This window comes from Monodelphis domestica, chromosome 2 (assembly GCF_027887165.1).
Source record: "Monodelphis domestica isolate mMonDom1 chromosome 2, mMonDom1.pri, whole genome shotgun sequence".
NCBI classification, from domain to species: Eukaryota; Metazoa; Chordata; class Mammalia; order Didelphimorphia; family Didelphidae; genus Monodelphis; species Monodelphis domestica.
The window spans coordinates 443,105,208-443,127,378 of NC_077228.1; the positions used below are offsets into that span (position 1 = coordinate 443,105,208).

At 36.6% G+C, this 22,171-nt stretch overlaps 1 protein-coding gene across 11 annotated transcripts in view; it reads left to right on the forward strand.

Moving 5' to 3' along the window:
- MAP3K4 (mitogen-activated protein kinase kinase kinase 4) overlaps positions 1-22,171 on the forward strand; it is a 216,830-nt gene that overhangs the window by 86,236 nt on the left and 108,423 nt on the right. For 10 of the 11 annotated variants that reach the window (XM_056814361.1, XM_007484860.3, XM_007484859.3 and 7 more), the window contains exon 2: positions 7,403-7,593. In XM_056814361.1, coding sequence (XP_056670339.1) covers positions 7,524-7,593 — 70 coding nt within the window. In that variant the 5' untranslated portion in view covers positions 7,403-7,523. Of the gene's footprint in view, positions 1-7,402; positions 7,594-14,231; positions 14,391-22,171 lie in introns of those variants that run through there. The other variant, XM_056814362.1, reaches the window with a different exon arrangement.

Consider the following 22,171-nt stretch of genomic DNA (forward strand, 5'->3'; position numbering starts at 1 on the left):
TTTTTTTAAACCCTTACCTTCCATCTTGGAGTCAATACTGTGTATTGGCTCCAAAGCAGAAGAGTGGTAAGGGCTAGGCAATGGGGGTCAAGTGACTTGCCCAGGGTTACACAGTTGGGAAGTGTCTGAGGCCAGATTTGAACCCTAGGACCTCCCGTCTCTAGGCCTGGCTCTCAATCCACTGAGCTACCCAGCTGCCCCCTACTCTTTGTTTTTAAACATGATTTCCCACATCTTGTTCCTCAGTGAGTATAACCTGAAAATTAAAGCACTTTTTTTTGTTGTTATCATAAACTTGGTTCTAAAAGTCAAATAATGTCTCTAGTGTTAAGTGTAGTATGCTTCTTATAGGACTTGCAAAGGCCATTTTAAAAGGTGATAATTTTTTGGTCCCTTATATATACAATATAGTAGTGTTTTCGTATATGCTCCATAGTACTGTGGTAGTTGGAACAGTATCACAAATTTGGAAATAACACAATGCAGATGTGAAGTTTGAAAACACATTTTATAATATTTTGATTAAGAATCTTTGGAGAGAGAGATTTTACAGGTTATCATAACTATCAACTCCATACTGTAAGAAATAAATCCTTTTTTTTATCTGACACAGCATTTTATCAAAATAAATTGCCCAGATGCTTTTATTGATTTACCTCCATCTATTGACATCTCTCATGTCATCAACAGTAAGCATTTATTAAGAACCCAGAAGATACAAAGAAAGGCAATATCAATTCTCATTTTCTAGAATCTCACAGCTCAAGACCTACCTTCTTTCTGCAAGAAACTTTTCATGATCCCTCTTTGCTTGTCCTTTTTCTCTGAGATTTTAAAGTTTACCTATAAGTAAAATCCTTACAGAAAAATACAATACTATCATGTGAGATACAATTACTGTGTTACACACAACAGTGTCAAAGGAAAAGCATAACCATTTTAAAAATTGTGAACCTTGAGTCTTTTTTAATATAACAAACTAACCAGATACTTTAAATTGTTTGATAGGTAACCTTGGTGATTTTAGATGTAATTATGTTCACTTCATAACCATTTTAGTCTAAATTGTTACAAGGGAATCACTTTAAAAGACTGATATATATTAATTTAAGGTCGCCAAGGAATTCAGCTATGTAATTCCTAAATGAAAACTCAAGTTTGCAGTCAATCTTTTATGGAGTTTAATTACAATAGGAGGAAGAAAGGAATTAGAGATAGAGAGAGAGAAAAAGGGAGAGAAAGGAATAGGGCTTAAATACCCCTTCTGTTTAGGCTGGGCCAAAAGGCCCAAGCCCTTAGATAGCTGAGGCAAAGAAAGGAGATCAGTCCCTATTACTCACGTGACCAAAATGGAGAAACAGTCTCAGGGCCCCCACCTTCAGCTTCCTTCAGAGCAAGCTTCTCAGAGTACACTGCCACCACTCCGATCAACTCCTCAACCCCCACGAGTCTCCAGACCCCCCTGATCTTTAAGGAAACCATCCAAGTTGCCTCCCCTCAGTTCTCACATCTACCAATCACTGTCCATCAATTTCCCTGTGCCAGTGGAGGCTCTAGCTTAACCCAGGACCGCCCAGAGGCTTTGCACATGTCTGTTGAAGGTCATATTTTCAAATGATTAAATCTTTGCTCCTTTGCTACAGCCCTTTCTAAATCCTGTTAACCTGAGTAGGGTAGAGATTGGAATAATTAAATTTTGATCTAGGCTGCAGCCCTTACTCAATCCTGTTAGGACTGAATAGGGTGGAGATTGATTCTAAGTATCTCCATTGTATCAATTCTAAAATCAATCATGACTCAAAGAAATTCCTGTTCTATGCTTAAGCATAGGTCAAAGTCCTTTCCATTGTTCAGCAAAAGGTTTCTGTCCTAAAGTAATCTTAAGAAGGGAAGAGAAGGAACCTCCCATGCCAATGGGGTTCCCATTCCAATAGACTATCAGTAAGAAATTTTCCAAGTATGAAATATCCCAATGGTGAAATTTCCAACATTTATAAGTCTAAGGAATTTTGAGGTTTACAAAATGGAGTGAAAGTGAAGAATGAATGAACTATTGAAAGGACCTAGTCACTTAGGATTTAGTTACATTTAGATTTGGAAGAGACAATTAAGATTTTTTTCATTTATAAATGAACAAATTGAGGCCTAGAGAGGAAATTGATTTGCTCAAGGTCATAGTGCTCATAAGAAGCAGAATTTAGATGCAGAGCCAGGTCTCCCGACTGCTTGTGCAGTATTCTTTGCAGTTTACACCTCCTTTACATTACAGTTGGATGAAGCATTAAGATCTACTTGTTAGGAGGGCAGCCTTGCCCCAGATATCAGTCAGTTGACTTGCAAGGGCTTTGTAGATCTGGCATTTCTAGTTCAGAGGATTTCAAGTGAAAAGGAACCTTAACATTTAGTCAACATTTTACAAATGAGGAAACTGGGACCAAGTAAAGGAATGAGACTTGATCAATCATAAAATATTAAATGGTCAGATTCAGACTTTGAACCCAGGTCCTTTGACTCCATTCCATTATATCACAGTACTTCTTGACTTTTTTTCCCAACTAAATTATGCACATTTTAATTATTAAGTGAATTTTTAAAAATATCACTGTTAGAAGCAATAGATGTTAACCTAACTAATATGGTATCTTGGAAAAATGTTGGACTTGGAGTTCAGTAAAAGGGTGAGGGATTCATAGGGCAGCATTCAGCTGACAGTAATCTTATTTCTAATCAGAAATGGGTGGTGAGGGTTGGGTTGGGTTGGGTTGGGTTGGGTTGGGTTGGAGAAGGGAAAAGGTCTGTTGTTGTTTCCCTCATTGGTGGCAGGTAGTGCTGCTGATATATGGTCAGGGTTCCCATTGGTGGGCTAGTATGAATCTTAAAAACTACTCAGATTCTCCTTTAGAAGATTTGGTTTAGCTATTCCCTTATTGTAACAATGGAGATACTTGGTCTAACAAGAATCAGGAATGTATTGGGAACTTTTAAAATTACTCCACCCTACTCAGACAGTGCCTTAGGGGAAGATAAAGTTGTAAACTCCTGATTGAACAATGAAAAGTCCCTAACTCATACCTTATAGTAAAACTAGAACATTAAGCTAAGTCTATTTTTAGATCTAATACAAAAAGGTGTTAAGTACCTGTAAAGGTTAAATTAATCACAAAAAGGTCAAGTAACTTAAAAAAAGGCAAGCTTAACAAAGGTGTGAAGTACTCAGAAGATATAATCTAACCAGAGAAGTTAGAGTGGTGAAAACTAAGAATGGGCAGTCCTGGAAAAAAAACATCTACTGTGATTGGTAGACAAAATTTAGGGGATGTGACATAAGAGAAAATTTCTTTAAAAGGAAGGGGTAAAAAGTCAGGAGGCTATTTGAGTTTGGAATTGAGTTCAGGAAATAGTTTTCAGTGGAGGACTGGAACCCAGCTTGGAGACAATCTCCTGGTGAGTAATAAGACTGACTCCTCTTTCCCTTAGGCTCAGGGAGGCCACTTTGGCCAAGGCCTTTAACTATTTCTTGGCTGAGCCAGAGCAGTTTATATTCTCTCTCCCTCCCTTTCTCTGTCTCTCTGTCTTTCTCTGTCTCTGTCTCTGTCTCTCCTTACCTTAATTCCTTCTCTCTATATTAATTAAAATCTCCATAATTCCCAGCTGACTTGGGTATTTTCATAATTGGGAATTTCCCATGGCGACCACTTATTTAGATTTTAAGTCAAAACACTAAAATTATCCTTACACTAGACAGGGCATATGAAGTTTCTCATGGTGGCCTGTGGTCATAGCTGGTCCCAATTACATGATTTAATAACCATTGCAAAAATAAAATCAATACAGAATTAAGAGAGAAATAGCAGCATGGAGAAAATATTCGCATCAAATATCACTGATAAAAGTATGTAGGAAAGTGATACAAATATATATCTGCAAAAGACATTCCCCATGAAATAAATGGTCATAATTTGAATAATTTTCAAAAGAATTGCAAACTATAAGTGATCATTTTGAAACATGCTCCAAATCACTAATAGAGAAATTGATATTAAAACAAACCCTGAGGTTTCATCTCACACTCTACCCAAATTGGTAAAGATACTCAAAAAATGGGAAGTCCATGTTGGAGGGGGAAATTTGGAAAGATAGAAATACTGAAATATCATTGGTGGAGAGAGAAGTTGTTTCAACTTTATTAGACAGTTGCTAAATACAAGTTATTATTCCTTATCCAGAATATCAAGATAGACTTCTTTATATTATTTAACAATCTTCATTGAGATATTCTATAAGTATTACAGGAGTTCAGAATAAAAAATAAAGGTAAGGTATTTTTTAAAACATAAGTACAAAATTTGCCGTATATAGTGAAAACATTTATTCACAAAGAATATATGTAGGAAAATAAATATAAAGTTCAGAACTAATTACATCATTTCATCCAAACAATCACAAATCTTCTAGATTTCATATAAAAAGAGCTAAGGTGGTAAAATGCTTACTTGAAAATGTTAACATAGATATCGAATATTGTGAAAAAGAATGATTAGTGCCAGGTCTATATCAGTTATACTAAAATACTTTGAGATGACAAACATATAAATGTAATGTGTTCGATTTTACATAATTTCTTATAAGCCTCTTCAGATATTTCTTATAGTCTTACTTATTTCTGCAGAAGACCCTGGAACCTCACTAACATGCTATTTAATCATACAACACAGTTCTCATACTTAGAAAGGACCTTACTTTTGCATTTTACTGGAAAAAAAAAGAGACTCTTCACAATGAATTGTCTTCTATTCTATGCCTCTAGTTGACATTCTCCATATTCTTCTCTTACTCCAGTCTATCATAAAATGTGACCCTTCTGTATGGACTACACAAGCAGACCTTCTTGTTGCTTATGTCTAACTTTCTGTCTCTGTTCTTAAATTATTCTTTATGGGCGGAATGCATCTCCTCATTTCTACCTCTTAAATTCCTAAATTTCAGTCAAAAATGAGCTTCAACAAAACACTTTTCCTAGTCTCCCTAGTTATTAATTATCCTCTGTGTGTGTGTGTGTGAGAGAGAGAGAGAAAGAAAGTTGGTTCTAGAAGTCTTAAGCCCAGGTTAAATTTTACTAGCTTCCAGCCACAGTAAGATGTTGAATATAACCTGTAATTTATCTGTGTCCATATTAATCTCCTTCAATGAAATGCAAGCTCCTTCAGGGAAGGGATTTTCAATTTTGTCTTTGTATCCTTTGCACCTAGAATATTCTAGTCATTTAATAAATGCTTTTTGATGTGTATTTTTAGTGCATTTTAAGATTTACCAATGCCTATAACTACCATGTTGTTCATTCCTCTTTTCATTATTTTCTAATGGGATCAGTTTTTTTTATCCTTCTTAATCAATCATATAAATCTTTTCAGAAATTATAAAAATGAGCATTTATTGGGTCTTTACTACTTTTTTTAAACAGCTGCTGCTAATTTCACATAATTAATATTCAGAGATCTATTTAGTATATTAATTCATTTCTCTTCTCATATCAATTTTGATCCTTTAGTTAATTCCCTTACATATTCATCCTTTTCCCCTTTTCTTGACCCTGTTTTTCTGCTAATCAAAACTTACCATTTAACAGTGACATTGAGTACACCTTCATCCCAATTTTTCTTGCTTCCCACCTTCCTGAGAAAATTGAGACCATCCACTATGAAATCCATTATCTCCTATTTCATGACTCATAATTTCTCAATGCCCTTTACCTACCCTTTTGTTATTTGCTTCAATCTCTGAGGAAGAGCTGGCTCTTCTTATTGAGTCTAACTTCTTTACTCGTGTCTACTTTAAACCCTACTTTTTAGGAGCTTGTACTTCAGTCTTCAGTTCATCTTCATTCTTCCCTTTTCTCCCGACTACTTTGTGCATGCTTATAAAAATGCTCAGGTCTTCTTCCTTCTACTTAAAAGGACTTAAGAGCAGAGAATGCTTTATATTTGTCTTTTCATTGTCTAGAACAGGATTGCTGGTTAATATATGTCAAATTTGGGGGCAGCTGGGTGGTTCATTGAATTGAGAACCAGGCCTAGAGATGGGAGGTCCTAGGTTTAAATCTGGCTTTACATACTTCCTAGTTGTGTGACCTGGGCAAGTCACTTAACCCCCATTGCCTAGCCCTTACTGCTCTCCTTCATTGGAACCAATACAAAGTATTGATTCTAAGATGGAAGGAAAGGTTTAAAAATATGTCAAATTTAATTTAATAACTTGAAGAATATTCAACTATTTCCTCTTCTCCATGAAAACAATCAAAGGAAAACCATTGGTAGTTAAGGTGAATTTACTATAGAGAATTTATATAGACAGGAAAAAATCATTGCATAGGATGAGAGGATTTGGAGGAGTTGTGCTCTGTGAGTATGAATTGAGAGCCAGGCTTGGAACAGGAGGTCCTGAGTTTAAATGTGATCTCAGACTTCCTAGCTGTGCAATCCTGGGCAGGCCATTTAACCCCAATTGTCTAGCTCTTAATGTTCTTCTGCCTTGGAACCAGCACACAGTATTGATTCTAAGATGGAAGGTAGAGATTTAAAAAAAAAAAAGAAGACTTAATGGAGCAGTGGAAAAAACTTTGGATTGAGGTTGGGAGGCCAGAGGCCTTGCTTTGGATCCTTTCTTTGTCACTTACTAGTATGTAACCTTGAACGAGGCTTTTGAAATTATGTTTTGAAAGACAAAACTTTTTTATGTTTTGAAATTGTTTTGAAAGACAAAATTTTTTTATGTTGCCTAAGTATTTGAATACAACCATATGTAAAAACGTACAAGAAGGGAAGTAGAACAGTATTTATAAATATATTTTCTTTTCTTTTCTTTTTTTTTTGCTACCTACTATGTTAACTCTGCAAATAGTTTTAAATTTTTGTTCTGGATTTGTTTTTCAGGAAAAGTAAGAACTACTTTGAAATGCTAAGATAGGATAGTACTTGTCTCATTGATTAGGTTTGACACTAGTTCACTATGTTTTTAGTTTCGATTTATATTATGTAACTTTAAAATCTTTTTACATTTTTTGTTACATATGAGTTCCAAGCTATTTATATATTATTTAACTTAAGAGCTCTTTTTTTGTTTGTTTTAAAAAATTTGATGAAAAAATTCTATAGCTTTTGGTGTATAAGCCTTATGTGGAATCACCTCAGCTTTATGTGCCTGACAGATATTTATTTTGTCATTGCTAAAAACAGAAGGAAGTTGAATTTTTGACTCTATGTTTTAGAATTGAAAACTGTTGTGAAAGATGAAAGGAGACTGTCAAAAAGTTAAAAATGGGAATGGAAGAGCATTTGAAAATTATAATTGAACAAATCATTTTAAACTAAAATTTTACATTACTCTTTTCCCCTTTCTTCCTTAGACAGGAGTGCAAGCTGGGAGATATTGCTTGCAGAAGCTCTGAATCTGATGCAGAAGAGTTTTCAGATGAAACAAATACCGAAAACCTTTATGGCACCTCTCCTCCCAGCACACCCCGACAGATGAAACGTATGTCAACCAAGCACCAGAGGAATAACGTAGGGAGACCTTCTAGCCGCTCCAGTTTAAAAGGTGTGTCTCTTACATGAAAAGATGTAGAGCTTACTAATCTTTAGAAAACATGAATTTGTTGATTCTCTTTATAAAACACAGAATTCTTTTGTTGCCCTGGCTTTTTCTGTCTTCTAATCAGGGGGAGAAAGGGTTTCCTATTCTTTTGGCCATTGCATCAAATTGTCATGTACTTGGTGAGTTGTTAGTGGGGAAGGACACAAGCAATTAAGACCATTAGAAAAGGTTTCACATGGATGGTAGTGCTTCAGATGAGCAAGTCATTTAATAAATTATATTTTGAAGGACCAAAAACCCTCTAGATTTTCTCCCTCTATTTTCCCCAAGTATTTGAATACATCTCTATATAAGCATAGAGGAGAAGGGAAGTAGGACATTGGGTTTGAGCATAAATTCACTTCTTGAAGGAATAAAAGATTCTCTGAGTCAGAGGTGAAGGGGGAATATCTATAATCAGTAATGAGTAAACCTTTTTTAAGCACCTGCTATGTTTTGGGAAAGCTAAGTGGCTCAATGGATAGAGAGCCAGGCCCAGAAGTAGGATATCCCGGGTTCAAATCTAGCCTTAGATGCTCCTCTTAGCTGTGTGACTTTGGACAACTCACTTAATCCCAATTGCCTAGACCCATGCTATGACACCTGTGCTAGATGGGACTGCTCCCTTTACCCCTCTTACTTGAGGTCATTTCTCACATGACCCTCCCCACTGCCCAGCAGCCCAATGGGAGTGCTTCCTCCCTCCCCTGTCTGGAGTAAGGTGCGGGGGAGGGGCTCACATACAGTAGTTTGGGTACTTGGCCTCAAAAAAGTTTGCCATCACTGGCTTAGACTTTATAGTTTTTTTCTGCCTTGGAACTGATACCTAGTATTGATTCTAAGGCAGAAGGTAAGGTTTTTTTGTTTTGTTTTGTTTTTAAAATTTTTAAGTACCTACTATTATGCCAGGGATAAGGGCTGGCCAGTGCAAAGACATGGAGGTAGATAATGGAGTGCTATGTTTGAGGAACAAAGAGAAAATTAATTTAGCTAGACAGTAGAGCTTAGGAAGGTTAATAGTATATAACAAGGTTAGAAAGTGAATTTCGACTCTCTGCTGCTATACCATCATCTTCCACCTGGTCTCCAAACACTTGAGGGAAGAGGTGTCTAGCTCTTGCTGTCAGTGTCTCCTGCAAGAAGAGGAAAGGCGATGTATTTTCCATCTGTGGTTTTGCTGTTTGATTGCCTTTCATCTCATGCTGTCTGCGTTTCCATGAAGAGAAGATGCTTTCCATTTTGTAGCTCCCATCTCTTGTCTGATCTCCAGCCGCAGGAGGGGGTAGAAGCTTCTAGAAAGGAAAGGAGAATCAAGATGTCTTCATCTGACTGTGCCCTCTGACTTGTGCTGCTTGTGTCTCCTGCTGCTCATATCTCCTGCCTAATTTCCAGTCTCTGCTGGAAAGTAGAAAGATTCCTTTCACTTCATGATTAAGGAATTCACATCTGGCTATTGCCATATTCACACATATCCATTGTAAGTCATTATCCAAACCTTTTACATCATCCCTAATACTGATTCCTTATTCTCTTTCCTCTCAACCCATTCATTCCAAAGTCCCACCTAAATGCTACCCATTCCTTCCATTGTGCCTTCTGAAATGCATGTTTGATAGGCTATAAAATTTTCTCTCATCTTAAATCTTTTCCTTTCCTACCCCTTCCATCTTCTGGCTATCACTGAGACCTGGCTCTCTGCTCATCCTATCCAGCACTGGCTACATTTTTACTCATTCCCCTCAGCTCACTGGTTAAATGGTCAGAGAGAAGTTACCTTGCTCTCTATCTCCGTTTCTAGGTTTTCCTTCTCTCCTCTTCACTATGTAATCTCTCTTCTTTGAAGGTTTAAACAGACCTCATCTTCCACCAATCAAAATCCTGGATACTGTTGTCTGCAAGATCTCTAAAGTACCTGGCTCATAATCTTTCCTGTACATCTTCTGTTCTCATATTAGTGGACTTTAACAGATCTATTAGTACTCCTTCACACACTTTAATTTCTTAGTTTCTCAGCTTACTCATTTCCGGAGACTTACTCTTCCATCCCACCTCAGCCAATCACAGAAGTCATATTTTTGACCTTGCCATCACACACAAATGTATCATGTTCATGTTGAAGAATTCTGAAATTCCATTATATGTATACACGTATGTACACATATATGTATGCATATGAATCACAATGCCCTCTGCTTTCTCATGACAAACCCTATTCTTCATCTTCACTGTGACTTCTATCCCTCAGTTTTGTTTTGTTTTTCCAGGTCATCACCCTTGCATTATCTTTCTCTTCTTCCCTCATCTTGACGACCCCTTGGTGAACCAGTCAACTCCACACTTTCCTTTTCTAGAATCCCTGACTCTCCTATATCACCAGTTGTATTCCACCAGGCTTCATTCAGCCGTGGGTCACTTCAAACATCCATTGTGTGACAAGGAAATCACTTTAAAAGACTGATATATATTAATTTAAGGTCGCTAAGGAATTCAGCTATGTAATTCCTAAATGAAAACTCAAGTCAGCCGTCAACCTTTTATAGAGTTTAATTACAAACAGGAGGAAGAAAGGAATTAGAGATAGAGAGAGAAAGGGAGAGAGAAAGGGGAGAGAAGGGAATAGGGCTTAAATACCCCTTCTGTTTAGGCTGGGCCAAAAGGCCCAAGCCCTTAGATAGCTGGGGCAAAGAAAGGAGATCAGTCCCTATTACTCACGTGACCAAAATGGAGAAATAGTCTCAGGGCCCCCACCTCCAGCTTCCTTCAGAGCAAGCTTCTCAGAGCACCTCTCCAACCACTCAGAGCCAAAACTCTCCAACCAACCCCTCAGTCCTCAGACCCCTCTATCTTTAAGGAAACCATCCAAGTTCCCTCCCCTCAGTTCTCACATCTACCAATCACTGTCCATCATTTTCCCTGTGCCAATGGTGGCTCTAGCTTAACCCAGGACCGCCCAGAGGTCTGTGGCTTTGCACATGTCTGTTGAAGGTCATATTCTCAAATAATTAAATCTTGATCTTTTGCTACAGCCCTTCCTAAATCCTGTTACCCTGAGTAGGGTAGAGATTGGAATAATTAAATTTTGATCTATGCTGCAGCCCTTCCCAAATCCTGTTAGGACTGAGTAGGGTGGAGATTGCAATTTCCAAGACCTGGTTCTGTCATTCCAAGTATCTCCATTGTATCAATTCTAAAATCAATCATGACTCAAAGAACTTCCTGTTCTATGCTTAAGCATAGGTCAAAGCCCTTTCCATTGTTCAGCAAAAGGTTTCTGTCCTAAAGTAATCTTAAGAAGGGAGGAGGAGGAACCTCCCATGCCAATGGGGTTCACATTCCAATAGAGTTCCCACTCTCAATAGGAAATTTTTCAAGTATGAAATTTCCCAATGGTGAAATTTCCAACATTTATAAGTCTAAGAAATTTTAAGGTTTACAATTGCTTTCACTCCTACATGTATGCTATTGAAGTTAGGTGGAGAAAATCATGCCATTGTTTTAATAACTGCATCCATTCCAAATTGATGCTATGCAACCTCAACTAGACCTTCATTGCCTGTATACCTCCCACATTGTATACCTCTCTATATATTCTACACAGAGGTTCTTCTTTTTCATCCTTCCTCAAAAACCTAACGCTACTTCTCACTCTCACCCAATGCTCTCTCAGCTGAGAAACTTGACTATATTTTATTGAAAAAAAAATTGAAGCTGTTTGCTAATAACTCTCTTTCCCTCCTCCTCATCTCATATCATTTGTCTCCTTCACCCCTGTCTTACTTGAATACATTGCCCTGCTTCTTTCTAAGGCAAATTCCTTCACCTGCATAACTGATCTCATTGTATCTTCTCTTCTCTAGCAGATTGACTACTCTTGTCATTCCTACTCTGTATTTTATCTTCAATTTCTCTCTCTTCTTCTGGCTGCTTTCCTACTGCCTTGAAATATGCTCATGTTTATCCCATCTTCAAAAAAAACCTCACTTGATCTCTTTATCCCTGATACTGATTGTTCCATATCTCTTTGGCCCTTTTTGGCTAAACAACTTGAGGTCATTTATTTGTTTGTTTGATTTATTTATTTATTTATTCATTCATTCATTCATTTATTTATTTGTGCCTTTACCTTTTGTCCTGGAATCAATACTGTGTGGTGAGAGTGGTAAGGATTACACAATGGGGGTTAAGTGATTTGCTCAGAGTCATACAGCTAGGAAGTGTCTGAGGCCATATTTGAACCCAGAATCTCCCATCTCTAGGCCTGGCTCTCAATCCACTGAGCCACCAGCTGCCCCCAACTCGAGGTCATTTAAAAAAAAAATTCTGACATTCCATCTTAGATGTTCAGGGCTAGGCAATGGGGATTAAGTGACTTGCCTAGGGTCACAGGTTTAGGAAGTGTCTGAGACCTGTAAGAGTTAAATTAATATCCAATACTTCAAGTATATTTAAAGTTTATTATTTGACAAAATAGAACCACACATGACTAAATTTTTCTACCTGCTTAAAATGCCTGCTCTGCCAAAGCTACTACAGGAAGGAAAGAGGGTAGACATAGAGCTCCACCCAATTTATATCCTCTCTACATCAGCAGGGAATGACCGGAAATGAGTGGGGTTCTGGGAATCGTAGTTTTTGCTGAGGATCATAGTTTTGCTGGGAATCAAAGTTTTTAGGATAACAGATTCTAATTTCACAGACCAGATATAGAATCCAGGACCTATTATCTCTAGGCCTGGTTCTCAATCAACTGAGCTACCTAGTACCCCCACCCCCAACCCCCATCCAGTTTTCTCCTTAATTCTTTCCAATCTGGTTTCTGACCTCATTAATTCCATCAGAATTGCTTTCTCTAATGTTACCCATGATCTCTTAATTGCCAATGCTCATTCTTCTTGACTTCTTTGAAGCCTTTAATTCTGTTGACTACTCTTTTCTCCTTAATTTTTGGGACACCATTCTCTTCTGGTTCCCCTTCTACCTATCTAGCCACTCCCATGTCTCCTTTGCTGGATCTTTATCTAGGTCTTGCCCACCAAGTAACTATGAGTGTATATCCCAGGGTTTTGTCTTTGACCCACTTCTCTCCTCTCTCTAAACTACTTCCCTTCGTGATCTCATCAGCTTCCATGATTTCATTAGTCTGTATTCTCATGATTCTCAGATCTACTTTTCCAGCCCTTATCTTTCTGTTGACCTCCTCTCTTGAATCTTCATTTGACCTTCAGACATCTCAAACTGGATGTACCTTAAATTCAACACATCCAAAATTGAACTCATTACCTTTCCCTCCAAACCCTTCCTCTTTCAGAACTTCTCTGTTATCATCTAGGACATCACAATCTTCCCAGTCCCTCAGGCTCACAACCCAAGTATCATCCTCATCTCTTCTTTATCTCTTACTCCCTTAATATCCAGTCTTTTGTGAAGGCAGGTTAATTTCACCTCGGGTGTAGAGGATAGGAGAGAAAGAAGTCTAAAATACAAAGATGTCTATTAGTTATGGGGTAGGAATGTCAGCGGGCACAGTGGAAAGCATGGGCATATGGACAATTGATGAATTAGGGGAAGAAGTAGATTTGAAAATTGAGAATTAACAACATAGAGATAGATGTTCACTGAAGCCATGGGAATTCATGAGATCACTAATAGTTTAAAGGGAGAAGAAAAGAGGACTTAGGACAGAACCTTAGAGAACACACACCTTTAAAAGCCTAACATAGTAAAGATGAATATTTTAAGCACAACCGAAAGTCTAGATAAAGTCATGGAGTTGGAAGATGCCAGTAGGCTGATTTGCCTAGAATGTAGAATGTGTAAGGGAGATTGATGTATAATTGGCCTGAAATATTTATATCTCTTTGCCATGGTGTCATGCATATAGTAAGCATTCAAACATTTGTGGAATGGATGAATTAACAAATATAGGCTAACAGTTTTTTGTCTTATGATGTTAACTGGCTTGTAATGTTCAGATAGATTCCCACTTCTGCTTTTCCTTTCAACATAGAAGAGTAGAAGGCAAATCAGATTTGGATAGCTATCCAGGTAAAATTTAATAATGTGACTATTATTGCTGTCATAATGACATCATTATTAATGAAACAGTTGAGAATCAAAATGCTTATATATTTTATGTACATAGAATAATTTTTATTTTTGAGAAATTTGGCTTTTCAGAAGTGGTTAATTATAAAATGTGACAATTTTATTCCAATTATTCAGCTACATTGCTTGGCAGAATTTGTTAGACACCAAGTAGGATCCAAGTGACTAAGAATCAAGAGCCTAATACTTATCTGTTAGCTAATCTGATAATGACAATTCTTTTTAAAAACAAAACCCCAAGGCAGTATCAGACTCTTCCCTTCACTCCCCCACCCATGAAAACATTCCCTCATATTTCTTTATCTCTCAGTTTTAGAAAACTGCCCTTCTAGCTCCCTTACTGGCCACTTCTGGATGTCCTGGTTGTCAGTCTCTGCCATTTTGCAATAGTGCCCAAGGCTATTTCCAGTAACCAATTAGAAATGAGACCAAAGGTTGGGCAGGTCCAAGTAGCTCCTTACTAATTTAGCTTGATTGTTTCATGTTAGTTAGAACATAATACCAGGAAGGTTCCTTGCTTACCTAGCAAGGTAGCAGATTTATCAGGCTACATGAGGCCAACTTGTTTCTGGTACAAAACTGAACAGGTATCTTGTGTGCTTAGTTGGATTAAGTGGACCTCAGAATGGACTTCTAATAGTTCTCTCAATGGATAGGTAAGTACCATTGAGCATTAGATATTCTTTTTTCTCTCATGGTTTCAATTCATATACAAGTTAATTTATATTCTGCTTTATAAATACTTCAAAGGAAAAAGTGAATGCTATTATATTTCTTCTAGATTGATTGGGCTGGTATTTTGTTCTAGGATTAGTTCTGAGATATTTCTTTGTTTAAAGATAACCATTTTATGTCTAAAAATTGAATGACAAAAATTTCTCAAGTTTTTCTGTTTCAGATTGTATTATATATTGCTATTTATTTTCTTGAATTTATTATTTATTGACCTTAGATCTTTTAAAGATTTAAAAATCTTTGTGTTCTTCATTATAACTAGTCTTGTAAGTTAAAATTTTAGTGATTTTGGATTAAAATACTAGGATCATATAGGATCATAGACCCAGAATTGGATAGGATCTTAGATGCCTCAGTCCAATCTTTTTACTTTGTAGCATTGAAGCCCAGAGAACTTAACTGATGGTTACTGCCTTGATGCCTTATAGTTGTTTTTGATAATTGTGTTAACAGAGGAGCATAGGCCCTAGCAAGTCTTATCACACTAAAAGTCATTAAGGATAGCCCCAATAATGAATTGCCCATCTATTGTCATGGAACTAGTCTGTCTAAAGTGAGCAAGGCCAACAGTGGTAAATTTTTTTCAGTCATTACCTCTTCTTTTCATTATTTACTAAGAGTTATGCTGCGTACCAAATGTGAGATACATTGAATTCACAACTAAAGTAACCTTGTAGTGTTTTTTTTTTAAGTACTTATTTTAATAATTTTTAGCAAGTAGCTTGGCTTTTACATAGTTTTTCTTGAGGCTTTATATAAGATTGCTCTTAATTTTAACAGTGTATTTAAAAAATATATTTGAAAAAACTTCGTTATTATACCTGAGTAGAACTTTTTAAAGTCATACTTTATGTTCATTTCCAATAAATTTTGTCTGGGTTCAATTTCATGATTTGCTATTCTTGTCTGAATAATAAAATATATAATAGCCTAATTTTAAAATAATATAAAAAAGACAGTATTGTAGTCATGTGAAAGAATATTTCTTTTTTTTTTTTTTAAACTGTGTATTGGCTCCAAGGCAGAAGAGTGGTAAGGGCTAGGCAATGGGGGTCAAGTGACTTGCCCAGGGTCACACAGCTGGGAAATGTCTGAGGCCAGATTTGAACCTAGGACCTCCTGTCTCTAGGACTGGCTCTCAATCCACTGAGCTACCCAGCTGCCCCCTGAAAGAATATTTCTAACTGGAGTCAGGAAACTAATTTTCTAGTAAGTGCTATCTTACTCACTGACACATTGAGCCAAGTCATTTAATGATTCCATGGCTCAATTTCTCTCTTGATAATCAGGAACAATAATAACTTGCCTTTCCCCAACTTATAGGACTATTATAGAGGGAAGTAATTTAGATAGATATATACATATATACTTTGACATCTTTGGAGCAAATCACTATTGAGTATAGGATATTGTTTTATTTTTCTACTCAGAGTATTCTGCTCTAAATTATAATCACCTCTTGTGGAGGTGATACCCTATTATGGTGGGTTTATAGAAAGATAATGTGTAAGGGATTCTGGCATATCTCCACTTCTTTTAGATACATCTTTCTAGAATAATATAAGCATAGTTTCACCTAGAAGGAAAATGGTTATGAGGTCAGATTGGCACTTCTAATTCGTCACCCCTTCCAGAGTAAAAATGCCATATATTTCTGGCCAGAAAAGCAGAAGTTTGTTTAAAGAAGAAGAAAGAATAAAATCAAGAGGTAGATAAAGCTCTACTTTCTGTTACTTTCCTTCTCTGGAAAAATGAAATGGTACTGGGTCATTATGAAAAGAACATAAAATAATAAGATATAAGAAAGCATTTTGAAAACTTTCTAAAGATTATATGAGTATATAATCTTTGTTTTCTTATCCTTTTCTAAAAAGCATTTTGTTAATACATTGTTATTTTATATCCTAGTCACTTTCCAACAGCCAAAACGAATAAAACTGTTAAATAAAATTTGAAATACAGTCACTTATCAAGTATGGAGCATTTTCTCCTGTAGTTTATATCACCTTTCTATCAAGAGGAAAGAAATTTATTACTTTGTCAATCATCTATAACTTATATTGGTTATTTTGTTGGTTTGTTTGGTAGTGTTTTCTTGTGCCATCTTTTTTTTTTTAATCCATACCTTTCAGTCTTAGAATCAGTACTGAGTATCAGTTTCAAGGCAAAAGAGTATTAAGGGGATAGGCAATTGGGGTAAAGTGATTACCTAGGGACACTCAGCCAAGAGATGTCTGATGCCACATTTAAATTGATCCTCCTGACTCCAGGACTGGTGCTCTAGCCACTGTTCTACCTAGCTGCTCCCTTCTAGTGCCATCTTAAATTATTGTAGTCATTAGCTATACTGTTGCAATTCTACTTAATCCTTCTGCATTTTCACTTATCTATCCCATATTTCTCTGGAATCTCCTTATTTGTTGCCCCTAAGAGCACAATAGTATTCCATTATATTCATTCAGTAAATGATAGAGTGATTTCATACAAAATAATTACAAAAACATAAAATACCTGGGAATTAACTTTTCCAAAAAATTGTGACATCTTAAATGCATACATGTTAAGTAAAAAGAATATAGTGTAAAGATTAAAATTTAGGGGAGACTGAGGCAGGTAGAAATTAGTTTCTCTCTGCAAGGAGTATTATATTTTTAGAGGTTTATTAAAGATTAAAGAAAATACAGAATAAGAAAAAACACGTGCCTAGGCCAGAGGCCTAGACAAGATAACCTACATTATGGAAAGAGCCACGTCTGCCCCAAAACAGAAGTCCAAGAGAGCCCGCAAAAGCTTTTGCAATCAGGTTAAATACCTTTTCGATCTTGGCCCAGGTGAGATTACAAAGCATTCTGGGGAAGTGGAGCAAAGGCTTGTGGGGATTGAAGTCCTGGATTCCAGTCCATTTTTACAATAGACACAAAGGAAGACAAATGAATGAAGTAAGGTTATCTTCATTAATTCATTTGGGGATTATGTTTTCTTCTCTTAAACCTAAATATTTAATTCTTAGTAATAGTCTTTGATCATCTTAAAATAGACATCTATTCTTTAAGCAAATTTGCCTTTTTCAGGCAACATATTAAACCATTTAACAAATGTATGTTTTGACTCAAATTGTCTTAATTTAGTTTTTCCTCTCAAACTATCTGGATTGTCTGCATAGGATTACAACTTTGAGGACACATGCTTGAGATGACAGAATATTCTATTTTTTTCTTGAGGAAAGCCTTTCATATATAGACTTTATATTGTCAAAGGAGATTATTAGAGTCAAGCAGGAAGAAATATTACTATTTATTGCTTTTAGATTGCCAGTGTGTTTTCATGTTTTTTTTTTTAATATGACTTGATTTTCAAACCCAACTTGGGAGATTGTTAGGGGAGAGAGTGAGGTCCTAGTGTAGGTTACCAGAGAGATTTTTAAAATTCCTTGTAAAATTAATATAAAAATCATCAATTATTACTACTATAAATTCTAGAGTAATGGAGAACCGCTGATTAAGGGAATGGTTTTAAGGGAGAAACTCTAGCACTGAGTATGAGCCATAGTGAAAGAAAATGAGCCATTTGGCCAGTTGTTTTCTTATTTAAGTCCTGTCAATTTTTTATTTGAAAAATTTCCAATAGAAAATAGAAGTATAGATGATCTTTTGAAGTTACATCTGACAGTGGGTGGATTGGAATGAAAAATCACCTAGTAATAAATCTTTACAATGTACTTAGTGCTGGGAATACAGACAGGAAAAAATAAAAAGACACTCCCTGCTCTTAAGGAGCTAAGAATTAAATCTGTGGAGACAACACATAAGATTTGAGTTACAAGGAGGGTCAAAAGACCCAGAATTCCTAATATTGCAGCAGCAGTTTAGATGTCAAAGCCTAGAGGTCCTAAGAGTTTGTCAGCAGATTATCAGATTCTGCACAGGTATATGAAAGGATAGTGGCAGGGCATATGGCAAGGTCTGAAGGACTTTAAAATGCAGTGGAAGGACAGATAGTAAGTCCTGATGGTCCTCCATCTCATCAGAAGATTTGTATTTGATGACTCCCAGTTCATCCAGATGGTATGAAGATGTTTCCATCTAAGCCTTCCTATAAGATCTGGGTAGTCATTGGGATGGATTCCTTGTTTCTTTCCATTCATCATTTGGGTAGGATATGGACATAAATAGTCTAAAATATTCTGTCAGCAGTAATTTCTGTGTAAGAAATGTCATAAAAATATCTACAAAATGTACTCTAGAAAATGTATAAGCAGAAAATAGTGGCTAATTATGAAGCAGAAGTAAAGGATAATAGGCATCCTAAGTATCACTGTATTTGGTACCAGTGGAATATAGTATAACGGTTAGATCCTTTTCAAGTTATTAATAGGAGGACATAGTCAAGAATCTTCCAGGATGAAAAGGTGTAGCTAGGTTATTATGATAATTATGATATGTATAGATTGAGGGAGTACCCATATGATGATGATAATAATATTCATATAAAAGTTCAAGGTTTGCAAGGCATTTTATGTTGTCGTATTTGATCTGCAGACCAACTCTATGACATATACATGATAGATATTGCCCCATTTTACAGATGAAGCAGCTGAATTTCAAAACAGTTATTAGAAGCAGGTCTGACTCTAATAATAGTATTCTGTTCATTTTTGATGCCAGGAGCAAAATGAGGCATTGATCATTGAACAGTAAACAAAAGGAAGTTTTACTTAGGTATAGCATTGGGATGCTTGAGCACTTAGGCCAAATGTATGCATTCTGTCGTTGATCCTCCTCTTTCCATATGAAACCTTTGGTCAGCATTTTGGGGTTCACTTATTTCCCTGGTCTTGAGACATCAGCCAAATTTGAAGAATTCCAACCTCATTAAAGAGAAATCTTTTTATGCCTTTGTATCACCTCTAGGCCAAGCAAGTCCTAGAAACAGTTTTGTTATTTTTTGGGGGAAAACTATCCTAACCCATGGGAGGGGAGGAGGTGTGGATCTTGGATCTTTCACCAATCACCCCATTGTATGTCAGGGCCAAAGAATATTTTTGAAAACCTTATGCCAATTTACATGCTTTAGGGATTTTACTGAATAATCTTCCTGGCATATATAGCATCAAAGGGTGTCATGGGGGGCACAGCAGGAATTTTAGTAGCTCTCCTAAAGGGATCATCATAGAAGGAAAAAAAAAAAGAAAAACAGAGAATAGGAACCAGGAACTTAGTCTTTTCTGGTCTGTTTTGGAAGGCCCAAATCTCAGATCCCATCAATCTGGTTCATGTGGTAGGTAGGAACCAAATTTCATACTTCACAATAAGACCTGATGCAAGGTGGTGATAATGAGCTGGAACAGCACCAGAAATATTAGAGCTACAGTACAGATGAAGACACCTTCAGCATAGTCAACAATTCTTCATTATACATATATAGAAAAGTGGTTAAAAGGTCATAAGTTTTGTATGCAATCTGTCCCAGGATCTTGGTTGATACTGATACTACCACCCACTCAGTGTTCCTTGTTTCACCTTCCAAAACATTTCTTCCATGAAAGCCTCATCAAGAGAATCATACCAAATCTCTGCCCCAAAGAAGGATCTGCCCCCCTTTTCCAGTGTAGCTAAATAAAGAATTGCCCTTACCTTCACCAGACACTAAGAATTACCACTGGATTTGGCAATTGACCCACCATTGAATGTCTACTGTTCTTGTAATTGTTCCAATATTTTAATTCAGTTTAATTCAGTGGAGAGCTTATTATATTTCTGATGGAAGCTGACATGATCCACAAATTATGCATTGGCAAAATTCTTCTAATGGTTCTAAGCTCAAAGGGAAGAATCTTATTGTCTAGTCCTTTTCACTCAATGCCCCCCAGTCTACCTGACTAGCCATTGCCTAGAAATCATCATAGATAGAGATCTTCTATCTCATCCCTCTCAAGACTCTCTCACATACCAAACATGTATCATGGGGCTTAGTCTACTTTAAGCACTTGCCAGAAGTCCCTATTCCCTAGAGTATGTATTCTCTCTTACTGGCTTAGTGGTTAGTAAAGTATATTTTGGGTATTCTTGTCACATACTAGAAGGAAAAAATAATTTTATAGGTCTGTTCCCATTGGGCTAATGAAGAAAACAGGATTCTAGGGCCTAATTTGGAGCACTGGCATAGACACAGACTGTGGAGAGTACTAATTCAGGAAAGATCCAGACAAGCATGATTTTGAATATACCATTTTCTTTTAATAGAAGAAGCCTTATGGTCCCTAAGTATCTTTTTAGAGCAGTCACCCTTTATTACTCAGCTCACAGGCAACTCTGAACAAAGGGTGAACTCTGTGTCACCTATTTAGCAGCAACTGGAGACCTAGTAACAGGTGAGTAGCTGCTTATCAAAAGTACAGCTGTGACCGGCTGATTTGGGGAACTTACAGTTTCCAAAAGCCCCACTCAACTTGGTCATTATGGATAAAAACTCACTAAAATATGGTGCTTCATGAAGCCCCAGGAGAGAGAGACTGCATTACATTTTCCAAGACTGTAACATTTTCTTGGCACCACTTAAAAGAGTTTGGTAAACTTGGACCATCAGAATACCTGGGTGATTCCTGATGGGGATATGAATGAATTCATTGCAACCTGAATTATTCAATAAGTCTTTGAGTTTTCTTCTAGACAATAAGAAAAGGTTGAAGTATTATTACTTTATTATGGTCTATGCCCAGAATCTTCTAGGTTTTCTCTACACACAATATTCCCCCAAACTTGACTGAGCAGGCTGATATTTTCTAAGGTTTGATTTCCACCTTTGTTCCTCATATATGGGCCAACATGTAATATAGGACCTGAGCCACCATGATCTGATCTAGTCTGGTTAACATTATGTCATCAGTATAGTGCTATACTTGAGGGTCACCCCCACCCCAAAAGGAACTCTTTTACAGGTAACTAGGGAAGGGCAATAAAAATCAATTGGACTTCTTTCTAAATAAAAGTAAACTTCTCTTGACTAGTCTTATCCACAGGAATAGAAATAACGGTTCTAGCTTTTATATTGCTTTTTGAGGTTTGCAGAAAACTATACATATTATCTCTTTTTTATTCACACAAAAACCCTAGGCAGTATGCTATTATTATCCCTACTTTTACAGATGAAGATCAGAGGCAGATGGGCTAAATGACTTGCCCTGGTTCACACAGCTGGTGTTAGTGGACAAATTGGAATTCTGATCTTTCTGATCCCAGATCCATTGTCCAATCTCCTGGATCACCTAGTGGCCACACACACACACACACACACACACACACACACACACACACGCATTAATAACTCCTCACCATTCACCATACACCTGGGCACTGCTTTGTCTACAACATTGACAAGTTCGAGAATGGCAGCATAATGATTTTGTTCAGTTCCTTGTGTCCACTGTAATCAACCAAGGATCATCTCTGCCTTCCTAATGGGCAACACAAGGTTGTTATAAGGAGAGTTGGTATAATGAAGTGTTCTAGCTTCTTTCCTTCACTATCATTAGAAATGTTTTTTTATCTCTCTGGGGACCCAGGATTTTTAAACTATATATTATATGGTTTGGGCAACTATTTCTGATTTTTTTATATTTTCAATTTTTTTTTGTCTGATTTCTTGTCAGATCTTGGATTTTATAATCTTTTTTTTTGTTTGTTTCATGGACCCCTTTAGCAAT